General features: G+C 42.9%; 1 protein-coding gene across 3 annotated transcripts in view; it reads right to left on the bottom strand.

Moving 5' to 3' along the window:
* Positions 1-15,658, bottom strand: part of RNF150 (ring finger protein 150) — a 133,959-nt gene that overhangs the window by 59,940 nt on the left and 58,361 nt on the right. For all 3 annotated transcript variants that reach the window (XM_075090514.1, XM_075090512.1, XM_075090513.1), the window contains exon 2: positions 1,630-1,880. In XM_075090514.1, the coding sequence (XP_074946615.1) occupies positions 1,630-1,880 (251 nt within the window). The remainder of the gene's footprint in view (positions 1-1,629; positions 1,881-15,658) is intronic.

The raw sequence follows: 15,658 nt of genomic DNA, 5'->3' as shown, positions 1-15,658 counted from the left end.
TATATTCCATAGCTAGGAATAAAAGAGGAAAAAACCCCAAACCACAGCAACTCACTAACATAAATGGCCGAGCTTTGTCTGTATATCACTACATTTTTTCATACGAAAAGAGCTAATAAAGAGATTAGAGGAGATGTCGGGCAAAACCGGATGAAGAAAGTACATGAAATTCTAGTCTGCCTCATATCATTACTACAGCTTTGGCAAAATATTAGTAATAAATAATTGCTTAGGAGGCATGCTTTCTTATTCTTCTGAAGAACAGAACAAGTATAATAACAAAGTTATTAAAAAGTCTGCACAGGACAACTGCTTGCGCACGTTAGTCTTGTTCAAACTTTGGAAAGCAAATACTGAAAAGGAAGTCTGCTTGAATACATAAACCTATGAGTTCAAGCTATAGCATATTACCTGAATGAACTTCTTATTTTGCTGGGTTTCATGTTTATGTATGTCTATTTACACCGCTAATCTGCCTGTATAATTACTTGATTGAAAGCACGCTGATGGTACTCACATACTTAAATTAGGCACACATGTGCTTTTGTAGCCAAAGCATCTAAAAATTATCGCAGCCGTTACAGTCACAGCGAATCTGCTGCCAGTGATGTTCAAATTCCAGCTGGGATAGTCTCATTCTTGCTATCCAAAATTTCATACTGTATATTTAAAAGGAAAATATATTATTTCTGTCTGTAAATACAGAGCAGCTGCTCTCTATCTCAGAAGATGCCTGAATTTCAGTGGGGGAGGGTGAGGGTAACGTACGTTAGAGAGTGTGTGGCAGTACTTTTCTCTACAAGATGATTATTAACACTCTCAGTTTTACTTTTTCTGCAGAGCAAGCAAGGCAACCCTCCCTGCCCCAACAATAATTTATTAAGGCTCCAGAAACATCTCTGAATTACAGTGTATTTTTTTCCTTGCAGTAAAATAGTTATCTCCTCAGATTTCATACACTGATAACATTTTCTCCTGTACCATTAGAATGAAATGTAGAAGCCTCAGCTTTGCAGTTTGCTGATGCTGAGATAGTTGCATCCAGACAAGAAAAGATTAAATTTATTATTATCATTGCTATTATTATTCATTGCTGAACTACCATAAAGATGCACAGTGCTTTATAAATCCAGAGGGCCTCAGGACCTAGGGCTCATTCCCACTGGTGTTAACTTCTCTCCAGCTCTACAGATTTTGTACATCTTCTAGGGTGTTTGGACAAGATGCCAAACCCAAAAGCAATGGTTTAATAGTATTGGTGGCTACCACTACAGCACTTACATGTTTGCTGACATTTCTATGTCACTTGGCTATATGTACCAAAGCAATCTTTTTGCTAATAATCATTATCAACTTTATTTTTTTGTGTGTTTTGCACAGGGGGGAAAAAACCCCATAATATACAAATACACTATATTTATTAATTTCCTTTTTCCTGAATCCCGTCTATATTGACAGATGTCTTGGCTTTTCCTAAACACAGGCATTTTTATACTTTTCACTTTCTTGTTTTTTGTTTTGTTTTGGGTTTTTTTACCACACACTAAAAATTTAATCCAATTTTACTTTTAAGCTGAATTCTTATGGAGATGTTTTGGAAACACAAACAGCCATTCCAGCACTGGTCACCTGATTTCTGTCTCTGGCATTTGCGTAGCGGAATCGCTGGATGTAATAGAAGACCAGCCACGCCAGGGAGATGATCATCAGCACAATGAAGGAGATGGAGACGAACACCACAGAGGTCCGGCTGACGTACTTCTGCAAGTTGCGTGTCCCGATGGTTATGTACATCATCACAGTAATGTTCCTCTCCAGGAGGCTCACTATCTCTTTTCCTTTGGGTTCAGGAATCATTATTGCTACAACGTCTTCTAGGCCTATCAGACAGGAGAGAGAGAAATGAAACCTTAAGTAAAACAAATGATCACTATGTAATAAAATGACAAGAGTGTATGGCAAGGCAAAAAAAACCCCAAACAAACGAACAAACAAAAAGGCAAAACAGTAACAAAAAAGCTCCCCTTTCTCCTGCTGGTTTTCACCAAGAGGTAAGTCAGCTAGATCTGGTGAAGGTTTCGACTGGAACCAGTTGCACAGGGTGTTTCTATAAACTAATCTCGGTGAGATACATAAAATGTTTTTCATGAGTTGACATAAACACAGATTTCCAGCACTACTCAGGCTTATCTAGACGATACTGCTGTAAGCACCGCAGAAAGGGAGGCATGCCGCAGCCAGAATCCTTCCATCCAACACTCCATATACATTTATCATAGCCCATTTTGCAGGGTCATGAATCTGTCAGAGAAGCCCCTCCAAACTCTGCATTCAGACCAGAAATACTTTCAATCACAGATCCTGCCATGGTTTCACAGCCCAAAGGTGCCAAAGCATCACTGCCCTTGCCTAGGGCTGGCAACAGGAGCAGCCTGCAGGCACAAGAGCAACTTGACACGTTCCCAGCTCACCCACTGCCCCATGCTGCCAGGGGGTCCCCACAGCCCAAGCCCATGCAGACATTTGGGAACCCCTGCTGGGAGCTGACCTTGCCAACTGGTGCAAGTTTAAAGTCAAGAGCACTGTTTTATTACACACAAAAAAAACCCCCAACCCCACGCCACCCCAATAAAAAGCTACTACAGCCCAGAGCAGCCCCCAGCAGTTTGCAGCATGGCCCCACATCAATGTGAGTCAGCACAGCCAAGGTGGCAAAGGGGTGTCCACTAATGGGATCAGGCAAGGACTTCCTACAGCCCCGTCATTCGTTCTGAAGCGATGACCCTGTGAAATGGGCCCTCTGCTGATCTACCAAGCCTCAACTCTGCACCAGCTTTCCTTTCTGTACAGTGCTGTTTCATTTTACTTGCATTACATGCTGCTGAAAATATATTTCCCTTTCATAATTTTAAGGCCCCTATGTACACGACAAATATAGCTTGAAATTATCTGGGATTGGGCAGCTTGTTAAATGCTTCTTCTGGCTTTATAAATAAACTATCACTGCTTTATGGTTTAATATTAGGAATATTCTGTTCTTCCACTTCACAACACAAGTATGTAGACAATTTTTACACTTAAGCTATGTTTTGCAATAGTCAAATCCTGAATTGTACTAAGCGTCTAAGGACAAACAGGATGTATTTTAATGTAGAAACACGCTAGAAACAGCAGCATATGAAATGATCACAATCCAGCATTTAGACAGAAAGGTACAAACTGGGGTGTCTGAAGTCAGAGAGACAATGCTGGGGTGGGGTTTCAGAATTTCAGCTGAAATCCCAGGAAATCAGCCAGCCAACCCTATGGCCACCTGTATTTTGACTGTGGCAGGAGGACAAAGTGCTGCCTGCCTCCAGACATTTGTGGAGGTGGGAAGGGATCGCTCGGCCATGAATGGAGACGTGAGAGGGCAACCTGCACTTCCAACAAGCTGATATCCAACCTGAACATCACCAGTGCAGCACTGTGCCCTGATCCTCGTGGTCCAGCTCGGACATTTCTCCACTGAAAACCCCTGAGAGGAAATAACCAGGTTTTCAAAGGTATTTAGATGCTAAAAGACCAGGTGGTGTCTAGCAAGATTCTGGATTTACTAAAGTAGACAGGTGGGTGGCATTCAATGTAATATGCAAACCATAGTGGAAACTTTATCAAATTCTGCTGGGTGCCTGGATCAATGGGAGGTACTGAAATAGCTGTGACAGACTCTTGCTACTCACACACAAAATCTGCTGCAAACCTGGGAACTGAACCCTCCTCTCTCAAGTCTTGGAGTAGAAGTACAAACTGCACCACTCTTCCTCTCGTGAGACTTTCCATCAGAACACTTTCCTGATTACACACAGGCCAGTCAATGAACAGGGGGAATCAATAGTTTGGCTGAGTCAAGAGTTTTAGATATCCATGACAGGAAACTTAACCTTTCTGCTGATATTCTTCCTTAAAGCATTAATAATTTTCAGCAATTTCCCTTTATTTGCCTAGTAAGAGCCCACCTTCCGCAGCCAAGATAAATCTACCTTTGCAAATTTTCTGATACCTGTTTATTACAAAAGGCTAAAGCAAACATTACCCTAACAGCCTAGGGAGAATTTGCCAAGTCTCAAAGTGGCTGAGAAGGGCACTGGTGCCATGCCAGTAATTTTCCTGCAGTCAATAAGACAAATTTTCTGGAGCCGTGCTTAGCTGTCCCCATGCCTTCCTTTGTTCTCTTTTCTTTCTTTAAAGAAAATAAAAACTGTAAAATCACTCTACAAGAAAACCAAAGCACCCACCCCACACACAGCCAAAAAGAACCCATTGTGAAAAATCCCACAGCCAAAACTACTGAAATTAATTTCATCAACTCCTCTCAAAAGCCACCATCTGACCCACTCACTTGTCCAGTACAGACCTCTAACATCATCTTCAGTACACCCTGTGACGTTGTGTGAAGGGTGTGTTACATACAGAAATAGGAGACACAGACAAAACCATTTTCAGTAGAAAACATAGGTAGTATCTTAACTGTTTAATTACCTTGAATCTTTAAAAACTTTAACAACACGTTTAATTATGTTTAATTCAACTGAATATAGCTTAGTACAGTTTGGGAGAACTGTAAATAATGGGCACAGGCCAGATATGACATGTTGCAAATAAAGAATCACATTCAGTTGTTCAATTATGAAATGAATAGTTTTGTAATAACACCCCACAGTAACGTTCTATCTTTCTTTAATAAAGTAATGAAGAAAAGGGAGAAAAAATTTGTGATCTCCTGCACAAATTTAACCTCATTCCTGTTTTTCATCACCCGCCCTTTCCGATCAAGCTACAGTGCAGCTTTCGGGCTTCAATTCAGGGTGGAAACATAACCAATTTTCAATAGGGGTACAGCCACACACCTCCCTTCTCTGCTCTCTCCTCCATACATCTCTTTGCCAGGATGGTCTACTGCCACCTTGGGCCTAGGGCCTTTTAAGATACTTTAAAAAACCATGAGATACTATGTAAATTGCCATGGATATATATGCTAAGTAACACTGCGTTTAGAAATGCGAAGTGGAAGACGGGCTATTGCAAGAGGAAAGCAGCTGCTTTTATTTATTCAAACCCTTAATATATTCAAATTTCAGGCTATCTGGTTATTTTCTTGGAAACATTACCATTTGTAATGAAGCATTCTTGGAAAAAAATAAGCAAATCAGCAACAAATAATAGTCAGGATTTTTCTTTAAAACATTTTATTGAGTTTATGATAATTTCTCCAAGGCACTATAGAGAATGCAATCAAGTCATTAAGCTAAGTTTTTAATCTCAAATATGCTCAATATTGGGAAGAAAATTAAAAAAAAAAAAGTAATTTATTTCCCTTTCCTCCCTTATACAATCGAATGTTTGTATTATCTCAGTTTCAGTATCTAATGCCACACGAGAAGCTCCAACAGACATGCAAACTCTACATGTTAAAGAAGGGAAATAATGTAATGAGACATCAATGTTAGAGATGCATTTCTCCGCGCAAGTACACATTTGTTCAACAGTCTTCAAAAAAGAGAAGGAATCTGGTAAGATATACTGATGTTTCTCTGGTGAATTAAATGCTAATGATGCCTTTCATTAAAAACACCCACAGTGGTAACTGCATTTTGGGGCACTCTTGTTGCCCAACACATTTCTTTTTCTGGCCAAGACTAATGCAGAGTTTGACATGAATTTTTAAGTAGCTGTCAGGATGAATCAGAGATTCATAAATCAAAGGTATTCAGGCTGCCACGAATGGATTTCTGTTCTTCTTTTTTGACTTAGAAACATTTAATATATCCATGCTCTCTCCTTACGAGCCGATAACAAAACAAGTTAGGTAGAATTTACAGGCATTTGGGATGATTTAAGCCACTTTAACCAGCTGAAATGTATTCACCTAAGCAAATGTTTCTGGGTGGAGAAAATGTGCTGCTGGTCTTCAGGCAGCTGTTCTGCTTCTGGACCCCACATCCCATGGCATTATGCACGAGGGCCATCGGCACGGTTCTCAGCAGGCATTAGACAGGCCTGAGCATTGCTGGCTGCGGAGGGGCCATGCTGGGGAGCTGTGGACAGGCTCAGCTTGTTTCCTGGTCACTGGGCCAAACATGTAGCCCTGTGGCTAATCCATCGATGGCGTAACAGCCGCACCAACTGCGGTGACTTTGTTCACTTACAAAGAGTTGCTCTGGAATTAATAGGCCTTGATATGCCGAATCCCACAAGCACTGTACCTTCCTGTGTGGGTCATCCTGGGCTGCTCCTCACCCCAGCCTGCAGGAGCAGGAGTCCCATCTCCTGCTGAACTGCTAACAGCAGGAGGAACTGTGGAGCAAGGGAAGATGGGGAGTGAGTCTGCAGCAGACGCCAGCTGCCCGCTGACACCTACACGTGGTGGCGCATGACAGTTGCAAAGCAGCGATGAAGTCAGAAAGCGTTTTCAACACCAAGATGCACACTTCAGAAAAAGACCTGGAAGACCCTCTCCAAACCTTCCTCCTCCACACTGTACTCAGCTATGGAAATACATTTTAGCTGGGATGCTTCTACGTAAAATTGAAAACTTTTTCAAGGGTAACAATCTACTCACGGGTGATGGGAAAAGAAAGATTTCAGTTCTGTAACAGTGGCTTTTGTAGAAGAAACGGACAGGTTTAACAGCCAGAAGAAGTACACAAATTCTCCACCTTGGCCACAGGCTGTCCTGACAAACCTGTGTTATTTCTTGATTCTGCTCTGGGAGCTTCAGGGGTGATACTGAAAATGGTCCTTTGTTCTCCCAATTAGCAGTCAGGCCCAGCAGCGGTGGGCTGCTGCTTTAATACTTTGACAATTTTTGATGGAGGCTCTAAAAAGTGGTATGTTTCTGACACATCTTAGAAGAAATGATCTAATTCTTCATGCTTAGCAACTGCCAGCAGCCAGTTAGAGAAATAATTAATTGAATTATTTGAATAGAATTCCAATTTGGGAGGCACACAGAGTCTTCTCCAAGATATCCTACCAAGATGTAAATAAGGATTTCTCTTATATTGTAGATCAAAACCAAGTACTAAAGTATTTCTTTTTACAGATTTTGTAACTGAAAACCCAAATACTATTTCATAGTTCAAAAGTTGCCCTGATAAAACAGACACTGTTCAGTCCCGCTCAGAGTCCCAGAATAGAAACGTCACAGGAGCGTGCAAGAACCTAAGTAACTCTTCCTTTACTTCTTGAAGAAATAATTTCATTTTTAGGAATAAATTTGGTAACTACCAGCTATTGGAAAAAAGGAAAATACACACAGATCTAAAAAATTCAACAGCCTGCCCATGCCCAGCTCTGGAGCACCCTCCCTGGGCTCAGCCCATGGTCTGTGGGTCCTGCCAGCCCCACGCAGCGTGGGCCAATTCAGTGGTGGCACTTCCCATGAGCTCAGCAAGGACTTTCTGTGCTGCTGACCACGGGAGCACTTTCCTGCGCTTTCCTGCCGTAGCTCCTGCTGCTGTGTCTGTGCAAATGGATTTTACGGTATGATTCTGGATGACGTGTAACATTCTGAAGCAAGTTTGGAGCAGAGCACAGGCATTATTTTTTAAAGAATACTATTTTTTTTGTTTCTCCAGAACAGCAGCTCAGCTGAAAAATTAGTTCTGAAGAGAGTGAAAAGGAATCCATGGTGATGGTGCTGTAGTTGTGAATGTCTAAGCTATAAACAAGAATGGTCTGTTGGGCTATTAGAAGATACTACCTTTTGGTACAGACCTTGTTCTCTTTGAAAATACTACTGCTTTATAATTACGTTCGGTTTCTTTACAATGAAATTACATGGGATATGGTATATAGGTTAATCAGATGGCATTTCAATTGCATTTTAATGCCACGTAAATTGTTCTAGTATTTTCACAGTTGCAACAAGGGCTACAAGTCTTTAAGACCATCCAATGAGAGATCAATCTCAGTTCTGTTCTGTGTGGTGCCATTATAAATTGACCAGTGTATCAGCTGTTACCTGTTTTTCTCCTTTAAAAATAAACATAAGCTTAAATTACATCTTTGTGAACTCAAAAATTACTTTTGGAAACCAAAGCAGTATTTTTAAAAAAAGCTGATTTCTGACATTTCAGAGAAGCAGGAACAAAATATTGTTTAAACAACATCCTAGGCTCTTACGTAGGCCAACTGGGAAGCATTACCTGTAAGAAATCAAACTGGGTAAAAGGACTGCTCCCTGCAGGAACCCTCATTTATGGGGCATTCATGGATTTGGTCTCAAATTGAAGTACCAGTTAATGAGACTATAGAAAAAATTGGCAAAGAGAACAACAATATATAGGAAGTACCAGTAATAAATAGTCAATAGATCATATATCATAGGTGAGATGATTACAAACTGTCTTCTATAATCTCTTGCATAAAATGTCTCAATGCCAGAGGACTAGAAAGGACACCAATTTCTAATGAGGTTTCATAACAGATATTGGCAACTACAGGTCAGGTTGTCAAAGTTATTTCAGTGAGGTTCCTCACCAAAGACTCCTAAGCAGAAAAGGTGGCTCTGAATAAAGTAGGAAGGGCCTCACATAGGAAAATAAAGGATTAAACCCCAGGAGCTTTGTATTCCAAAACATCAGAAAGCCACCAAGTACAAAAGACACACCAGGGAGCACAAACTGCTGGAGGCTGGGAGAGCAATTCTGGGGAGGCAGGACTAAATGTTCACCCCACATTTATAATCTTCCCCAAGTAGCTGCTGTTTGCCATTACAAAAAACACAATGCTGGGACAGATGGACCTTTGGTCTCAAACTGTAGACTTGATTTTATGTCATCTGGGAACTGAAAGCTCTGCCTCCCCTGGAGAGGAGAAAAATTAAGTCAAGTCATGAGAGCAAAACAACAGGGCCAAAGTCGGAGGTCTGATTATGACAAAAAGTCCCTCTCTGAGCCAGAGTGGGGAAACCATGCCTATTGTCATGGTTTAACCCTGGCCAGCCACTAAGCCCCACACAGCTGCTCGCTGACTCACCCCAAGTGGGACGGGGGAGATAATCAGAAGAGTAAAAGTGAGAAAACTCATGGGTTGACATAGAGACAAGTTTAATAGGTAAAGCACAAGCTGTGCACACAAGCAAAGCCAGACAAGGAATTAATTCACTCCTTCCCATGGGCAGCCAGGTGTTCAGCCATCTCCAGGAAAGCAGGGCTCCATCACGCATAATGGTTACTTGGGAAGACAAACGCCATCACTCTGAACATCCCCCCTTCCCTCCTTCTTCCCCGAGCTTGATGTGCTGAGCATGACATCATGTGGCATGGAATATCTCTTGGGTCAGTTGGGGTCAGCTGTCCCGGCTGTGTCCCCTCCCAGCTCCTTGTGCACCCCCAGCCTCCTCACAGGTGGAGTGGGGTGAGAGGCAGAAAAGGCCTTCACTCTGTGTAACCACTGCTCAGCAGTAATTAAAACATCCCTGTGTTATCAGCACTGTTTCCAAGACAAATCCAAGACACAGCCCCATACTAGCTACTATGAAGAATACTAACTCTATCCCAGCTAAAACCAGCACGCTGGTGATGAACAGGAAAGGACGGGGGCTGAGACCGTTGGTGCCTCTTGCTTCCCCAAGCCCCGGTTCAGGCTCAGCCCAAGACAGAAGGGTGTGTTTCTGATGTGGAGGCAGGAGGGTGAGTTGGTGGCTCAGAGCTGTGCACCACATACGTGAGCATCAAGTGTTCAGCTTCCACCATGGGGGTATGAACACAGGCACAAAGCAGAGAAAAGCAGCAGCAAGACGGGCGAAGCACCTGCTGGCCCGACGAGACAGACTGCATCACTCTCTGCTGAACATCGCACCTGGGTCCTGCAGATGGGCCCGCCCACCTCTTCTCTCAGTGACCATCCCAGAACGGTATCACTGTCACCAAGGGCAAGGGATCAGAGAGGTTTTGTGGAGGACTTCAGCCTACAGTGATGGAAGGCTGCAGAGCGGGATGCAGAAGTTGTTGCCTATCCACTTGTGGGGCCCGCGGGCACTGCCTGCCCCTAGGTGCAACCCCCCCCTGCCAGCAGCCCCACTCTGTCCTTGCACCCTGCCTGGTGGAGGAAGAGAGCTGCCAGCCAGCAAAGGAAAGCAGGAACGCGACTGTTCTCTGTCCCTGCTGCTAAAACTGAGACGCACCAGGCAGGCAGAGTTAACCCCCTTTTAGGGTGCCCAGCCTGAGGGGGGAAAAAAATGCAGGGGAAGGCCAGAAGCAAAAGACAGCATAGCAGCACGTAGCCCTGTTTTTGTGGATATCAAGCTACTGAAGTTATCAGAACACAGGTTTTCACCATATAATCTTTTTTCTTTTTTACTCTAGAGCCCTTGCTTTGCAATGACGTAGATGCTTTCATCTCCCCCCACCCACATTTCCAATTTGTTTTCCTTCTCCGTTTAAAGGAGAGAGATATTTCCTTCAACTTATCCTCTCCCTCATTTCCCGCTTCTCCTTGGCACTGTTAGCACTCGCGTTGGTCCTTTGCCCATCTTCCAAAACATTTAACTGTAAATCAGGTTTCCTTAAAAGGCAAATGCAGCAACTATGGAGAGTGGAGCAACACCTTTTCCCTACAGCCCTTTCCCCATCTGTAAAAGAAGGAAACTCTTTTACGCAAACTATTTTTTTTTTCTTAGACAACCTTATTGTCACAAAATGCTTTTCACTGCAGAAGCATAAATATCCAGTAGGATAATTAAGTGACTTGCAAGGAAAAGACCTACTGATGCTAATTACTGGCTACAGTATTTAAGTAACAGATACAAAAGTTTTCTATTTGGTCCTGAACTGAACAACAATAACCTCCAGGAGAGCTGCTCTTGGTTCATTTCTTTCGATGCTAAAACCAGGAGAGGCAAGATGCTTCTGGCTGTGATCTCTCCTGTGAAAAGCAGTCTCAGCCACTGTTTATTACTGTTTAGGGAGAAAGAAATTTCTGTTCATGTTTTTGTAATCAATGCTGATCTTGCCAAGGCTGCAAGAGCTCAGAATGTATTGACTTCCTCTGATTTTATGCAGAAACTGCAGCAAAAGAAAAAGAAGTAAAAAGCTACAAAACTCACAAAATCAAAATCAGCATGATAGCTGCATTTTCCCTGGGCTTGGTTCCCACAGTGTCAGCTCATCAGTCTGCTGAACTAACCAATGCTAATGAACCAATGTGGTATTACTTATTCACCCTTAATTACAGAAAACAGGCGGTTCTCCCAGATATTTCCTCAGACCCCAACCCAAGGCACACATTTTTTGAGACTCTGTTATAACCAGGATAGTACTTCATTATAACTGCTATTCGTTTGTACTGAAGACCTCCCTAGAAATCTCCCTTGCTTTCTAAACAATACATACTATTAGTGGCGTATGCCACTTGTTATGAAAGTTCTCTGTTCTGGAATTTGCACTGCAACACTTTATGATTCTTTCCTGTACCAGGTGGCCAGACAGACTCCTTCGTGCAGGCCTTACAGCTAGGATATGTTCCAACTCATAGGAAAATATGCTACAGGGATAATTTATTAGTAAAATACAACCTTTTCACAGTTGTGGCAAAACACACCCACTGTCTAAAGCAGAAGCTGCTTTGATATCTTCACTGGAATTGTGCCCAAAAAAGGTGTCTTAAATAGCATCTTATGAAGTCAGGGTAGAGTACAATGCAAACACAAGCTAGTTACTGTGCCTGGTGCTCTTAGAACAGGTATAAATATATTTTCATTTACAAATGGGGAAACTGGAGCAAGCGTGGTGAACGATTCGATAAACATTCATGAAAGATGAGGGCAGAGCATCTAAATCCCAGCCTCATCCCCGACAGGCCATCAGCACCGATACTCCTCCAAAAAGGCAGGATGAATAAGCAGAACAGCTGAAGCTGCTCACATCTTCCTTGGAAACAGAGGCAGGGTTCAGCACAGCCCTGCCTGCTAGCCCTTCCCTCTGCTAGCAGGGCAATTTGGCAAGTGCTGGTAGATGCCGTTATTGTCCACTCCCTGCCCGGGCCACGCATGCAGAGTTTGTCACTGTACCCCTGCTTTAAACAGTCCTCCCTTCAAACTATGGGAGGGAGCCTGTATTTGGGTGAATCAGGAGGCTTGCACTGAATATGGCTTAAAAACAGTTGGCTGATCATATTTGAATGGTTTAGGAAGGCAGTTTGTGACCGTTCCCACAACACACCGCACGGGGAACTGCTGGCAGCCAGGAACGGTTTGCGGCGGTGAACCCTGGCAAGAAGCACAGCTTCCCGCTGCAAACACCAGGCCAGCTACCTCTAGCACAGCTAACTGCAGCAGGGACCTGCAATTCCTCCTTCCAAACTTTAATCCATACCCAGACAATACACGAACAGTTCAGTAAAATGCAAGTTGCAGGTGCGCAAAGATGTGCAGAATGCTCGAAGAGAAAATGAGGGAGACAAATTAATGACACTGGAAGTAACTGGAGCTGCTGTCTGCATACTTAAATAACCTGTATGGAATTATGTCCTGCTAACAGAGTTATGTGCTGTTTGTGCTTTGCAAATTCATGAACAAAGAATACGAAAACACACAGAAAATTAGGAAGTAAGCATGAGACTACACACAGAAAAATGCAGCCATTATTATGCAGATTAAACACAGCTTTTAAACTAAATTTAGAGAAGGAATCAGTGATTTTTTTGATGTAGTGACAAATCCTGCCCATTTACTCATAGGGTTAGAGAAAATGTTAAAAAAATATTAGTGCCATATGCAAAATAAACAACATTTGACCCTGGGCAGTAAAGTATCATTAGGAACTTTCTAAGTCATTAAAAAAGGGAAAAAAAAGAGAGGGAAAGACAGACACGTATGCAAAAATCTAATTTCAACTGAAATGCTTGCATTCTAAAACGATGTTTCAAACACTCTTAAACACAGCTGAAAATACCTCTTACACCCATGAGGCTTCAGCTACAACTCTGGCTTAAAACTGTTCATTAAAGGAAATAGATGGGGACCAGATGAGGGTTTCTTAATCACTTGCTCTCATCACCAGTCCCCATGACTGGGACTACACGAGTTCCCAGTGCAAGTCCAAGCAGCTTCAAAGGCACTGCAGCACCCGCGGGCTGGTGGGTGAGGGCCCCCCGGGGCACTGCAGAGCCCCCACCACGCTGCTGCTCTGACCCTTGATTATTTCTGCACCCTCCCCATCTCCCCCTAGGTGCAGCAGGTCACCCCACCAATTAGCAGAGCTCCCACTGAAGGCCTTCCACCTCTGCACCTGAAATATTACAGAGGGACCCCTCGAGGCTGCCTTAGCTTCCCTGCAGCTTCCTCTGCCCCGCTTTCATGCTGACCCAAGGACTGGGCTCCATGGGCTGCAGGCTGGAGGAACGGGAACGTGGCGACACCGCCTGCTGCTTGGAGAGGCACGACTGCGCAGATCCTCCTCCTGCATCATCAAACCTGCTCCTAAAGCAGCCTTACAGGGCACCTGTTTTTCTCCAGAGATGATGAAGCTTGCCTATAAATCCAACACAAAAAATCCCCAAACCAAGAGATTAAGACAATTCTGGTTGAAGCCACATACTACAACCCCGATGGCTCCACGTGGGCCAGAGCAGTTTGCTATTTAAAAAGCACAGATGACTGAAAGAGTAAAGAGCTAGAAAACAGCACAGCACGTTTGGTGTGGCTTTAAGCAATGCTGCAGGGCATGTTCCAGTTCGAGTGACCCTGAATTAGCTGGGCAAGAAACAGGTTTGGAGCAGCAATCTGGGAACTTTGTAAAATTACTTCAGGGGATTTCCTCTTTCCTTGCACAGAAAAAAACTTGCTCCAAAGTGCAAAAATACTAACTGCTTTTATCATTCTGTGCAGGGGGGTGGGATTAAAAATAACTGACAAGAACAATAAATTAAAATGGAGGGAAAAAAAAAAAGACAATGGTGAAAGTGAGTGGTATAAAAAAATCAAAAGGACAAACAAGCCAAATCTCAGTCAGAGGGCCAGGAACACATCAGCAGAATGAAACAAGTCAAATCTGAGGCTGAGTATCCCCAATGTATTGCCAAACCCTCCAGAATTGCTGAACATGCCTCAGTGCCATTAGATTTTTATAGGAGTTTTGTAGACCTCTACAATATGTGCCCTTAGTCGTCTCTTTTCCAAGCTGAACGATCTCTGTCTTACTCAGCCACTCCTCATATGGAAGCCATTCCACCACACCTTTGAAGGTATTTTTCCATATAGGGGACGGGTAGGTTTGATTAATAGTGGCACATGCGCCATCACTTTTTTTCTAGTTGCCGCCATCATTCCTGACTTCCACTGGAAGAAAAAAGGCTTCGGTCATTATGCTCAGCGTGAGTTGTAGCCACAAGCCTGAACCTTCTTTTTTGTCACCTCACATTTATGTCAGAGGGATGGCTGATGCCACAAGTCTTTGTGCCTTCTGCAAAAGCAGCAGTCTAGCTTGCATGTAGAATTAGCCCTCATTTGCTTTTAATCAGTGATAATAAGATCATTCAGAAAACTGCAAAGAAATGTAGAAATGTCCTTATTTCTCAGTTCAAGTAACCCTTCCCTATATCCCTCCAACCCTTTGGTAAAACACGTGCTCCTATAGGCACAGCAACAGCCTCACATCTCGCCTGCAAAGCAACCTTTCTGCACACCAGCAACCCAGCACCGCACGTCCTCCAGTCTGGGGAGAATAGGAAAGAAATCACCCTGTGTATGCTGAGGCAAGAGGAGCAGAGGAAGGAAAGGAGTTGGAACATGCAGTGCAGTGTCAGCTTCTTCCCTTGATTTCTTCACTGCCCCCAGCCTGGTCAAGCCCATTCACCAACTGGGGAAGGAACATCTGTAGCCTCTGTTTATGAGCTATTAGAAACCCAAATGCCAGTGACTTCCTGAACAAAATAAACAAAAATCAAGCAAACACCTCAAAATAGAGGGGGACATGTCTTACTTCGTTTTACCTCAGACATAAACAGGCATCATAAAGTCTCTCTTGTTTTGCTGGAGAGATCTTGTTTGCTCAAGAACTTTGTCAAGGAAACATTCCATCTAGAGGATGGGGCAGAGCTGCTGAATCGCTGGCCTTCATTTTTAGGTAGTATGGTTAAAAGCCAATTAAAACTGGTGATCTGTTCCATATATTGAAATAAAAAAAGGTAAAACTAGTATAAAACAGACAAACAAAATCAGGGCAAACCCATATTATTCAGATATAAAATTCACCTCCTTTCTCAAGAAATCAAGTTTTATTTCATTAGTCTCTAACACTGCTAGTTTTCCCTTTCTCCAGCTGTCCCTACAATTCCTTAGGGTAAACAACACTTAAAATGTCTAACGGGGAAAAAAAAAAAACCAACAAGCAGAAGACAAATGTTAGGTCTTTCCTATATTATGAACAGACATAAGCTTAACTAAAATTGGATTTCAAACTGATATAGTTTAATTACCTACACCAATGCAAACCAGGTTAAAATAATTTTTAAGGACATCAACTTCAGAGAACATGAGAGCTTTTGGAGTAAAATAAAGCTCCCACGGCCTCTTTGCACATCATGCAAAAAGGTCTGTCAGGCAACAAACTCCATTTTTAAGTACAATGTCAGGGTTTTCTAAAGACAAAATTCAGTAACAGTTTGGTTTATA

Source organism: Phalacrocorax aristotelis, chromosome 4 (genome assembly GCF_949628215.1).
Source record: "Phalacrocorax aristotelis chromosome 4, bGulAri2.1, whole genome shotgun sequence".
Classification (NCBI taxonomy): domain Eukaryota; kingdom Metazoa; phylum Chordata; class Aves; order Suliformes; family Phalacrocoracidae; genus Phalacrocorax; species Phalacrocorax aristotelis.
The sequence above is the reverse complement of the archived record's forward strand: the minus strand, read 5'-3'. Positions and strand labels throughout refer to the sequence as shown.